The sequence below is a fragment of the Pteropus alecto genome, unplaced genomic scaffold, assembly GCF_000325575.1.
Source record: "Pteropus alecto unplaced genomic scaffold, ASM32557v1 scaffold61, whole genome shotgun sequence".
Taxonomy (NCBI): domain Eukaryota; kingdom Metazoa; phylum Chordata; class Mammalia; order Chiroptera; family Pteropodidae; genus Pteropus; species Pteropus alecto.
In genome coordinates, this window is record NW_006434835.1 from 16192804 (window position 1) to 16194535 (window position 1732).

The window sequence follows — 1732 nt, forward strand, 5'->3', positions numbered from 1 at the left end:
AATCCCACCCCGCCCCACCGCCACCCGGCTGGCCCTCCGCGCCGCTCAGCCCCGACTTCTCCCTGCCCCACCCCCACTCCTATGGCCTCACCTCTGACCCCTTTTCCCTGCCTTCCCGCCCTACCTCGAGTGTGATTCTGTCTCGACCCATCCTCATGCCTCCAAACCCCACCCTGCCCAGGGCAAGCTCGGTCAGTGTGAGGGTCCTTAAGGTCGAGGGTTGAGAAGCCACCAAGTGGGTTTCTACCAGCCACTTTTTTAGGAGTGCTTAGAACACCATTACTCACGATTGCCAGGGTAGCTTATTCAGGAACTCCAGTGCTTACAGGGCGGGAGAAGGGTGGAAACAGACCCATGCCCCAACTGGAATTGAGCAGCAGTCTTTAGGTGAGCAGGTGGCTTCTGCCCAGTTTCCTTTGGCTTGGCAAAGGCCACGAGTTTCTAGTTTTCTTCCATAATAGGCATAGGGTAGTAACAAAAAAGCAAGAACCAGCCTTTCCAGGACTCGGGGGAGCAACAGAAGAATGCCTGGTCAGTCCTTGTGAGGACAGAGGAGTGGAGACAGGAAGTTGCCCATTTAAACTTGGAAACTTGGTTCTCTCTGCTCTACTCTGCTAGAGAGTGGGAAGCCAGTCTAGGAAGCAGAGATCCAGAGCGCCCCATTTTTCAAGAATGGCCATGTGTTGTTGTGGGTGTATCTTAGCTAAGTTGGGGCAATCTAACTTCTCTAATTCTCTAAACTTTGGGTTGCAAAGAATCTCAGAGTCTAGTATTTTGGAATAGCCAAGCTGTAGTAAAATGGGGTCCTTTTTTGGTCAGTTATAACCCTTAGTGTGAGGACAGTGTACTGTTTTCTCTTGGCTTTTGCTGGAAGGCCACTTCTGCATTTCCTGAGGGGAAGAGAGCCTTTTGCTTCCTAGAGCACTTCTTGAGAGTAGCTCTTGTTAATCCAGAGATACCCAGAAAACTTTTCATTTTTCTTCCCTCTCCTCTCCCTACCCCACTCTCCATTTTTCCCCAGCTCTCAGGGCCAAAGTGGGGCAGGAGGATGCTTTCCCAGCCCCACCATGGAACTGCGCTGTGGGGGATTGCTGTTCAGTTCTCGCTTTGATTCAGGGAACCTAGCCCACGTGGAGAAAGTGGAATCTGTGTCTAGTGATGGGGAAGGAGCAGCAGGTGGGGCATCAGCCCCCACCAACAGCACTGCCTCTTCCCCTGACTACGAGTTCAATGTGTGGACCCGACCAGACTGTGCTGAAACAGAATTTGAGAATGGGAACAGGTAAGAGGAAAGTGATGGAAGGTGGAAGAAGGAAAAGAAGGAGATGTCCTTGTCCCCAAATCCAGCTCAGTTAGCCTTTTGACTTAGAGTTCATACCAGCACACTACCCTTCCTCCTCTCCCCACCCCTTCTCCCCACTCACTACTTCCCTACATATCCCCTTTCCAGCCCTCCTGTATATAATAACCTATCTGTCCTACTCTGGCCTTCAGGTCATGGTTCTACTTCAGTGTCCGGGGAGGATCTCCAGGAAAACTCATCAAGATCAATATTATGAACATGAACAAGCAAAGTAAGCTGTATTCCCAGGGCATGGCCCCCTTTGTGCGTACACTGCCTACCCGGCCACGCTGGGAACGCATTAGAGATCGGCCCACCTTTGAGGTAAGTTCTTAATGAGAAAGAAAGACAGACTTGGGTGCTAAAAGTAGAGGAGAGACAGGAAAGAGT

General features: G+C 51.1%; 1 protein-coding gene across 8 annotated transcripts in view; it reads left to right on the top strand.

Moving 5' to 3' along the window:
* Nucleotides 1-1732, top strand: part of AGBL5 (ATP/GTP binding protein like 5) — an 18236-nt gene that overhangs the window by 288 nt on the left and 16216 nt on the right. For 5 of the 8 annotated variants that reach the window (XM_015588199.2, XM_006910310.2, XM_015588198.2 and 2 more), the window contains exons 2-3: nt 1022-1282; nt 1495-1666. In XM_015588199.2, the coding sequence (XP_015443685.1) occupies nt 1068-1282; nt 1495-1666 (387 nt within the window). In that variant the 5' untranslated portion in view covers nt 1022-1067. Of the gene's footprint in view, nt 1-6; nt 388-1021; nt 1283-1494; nt 1667-1732 lie in introns of those variants that run through there. The other 3 variants (XM_025045701.1, XM_015588197.2, XM_025045702.1) reach the window with 3 other exon arrangements.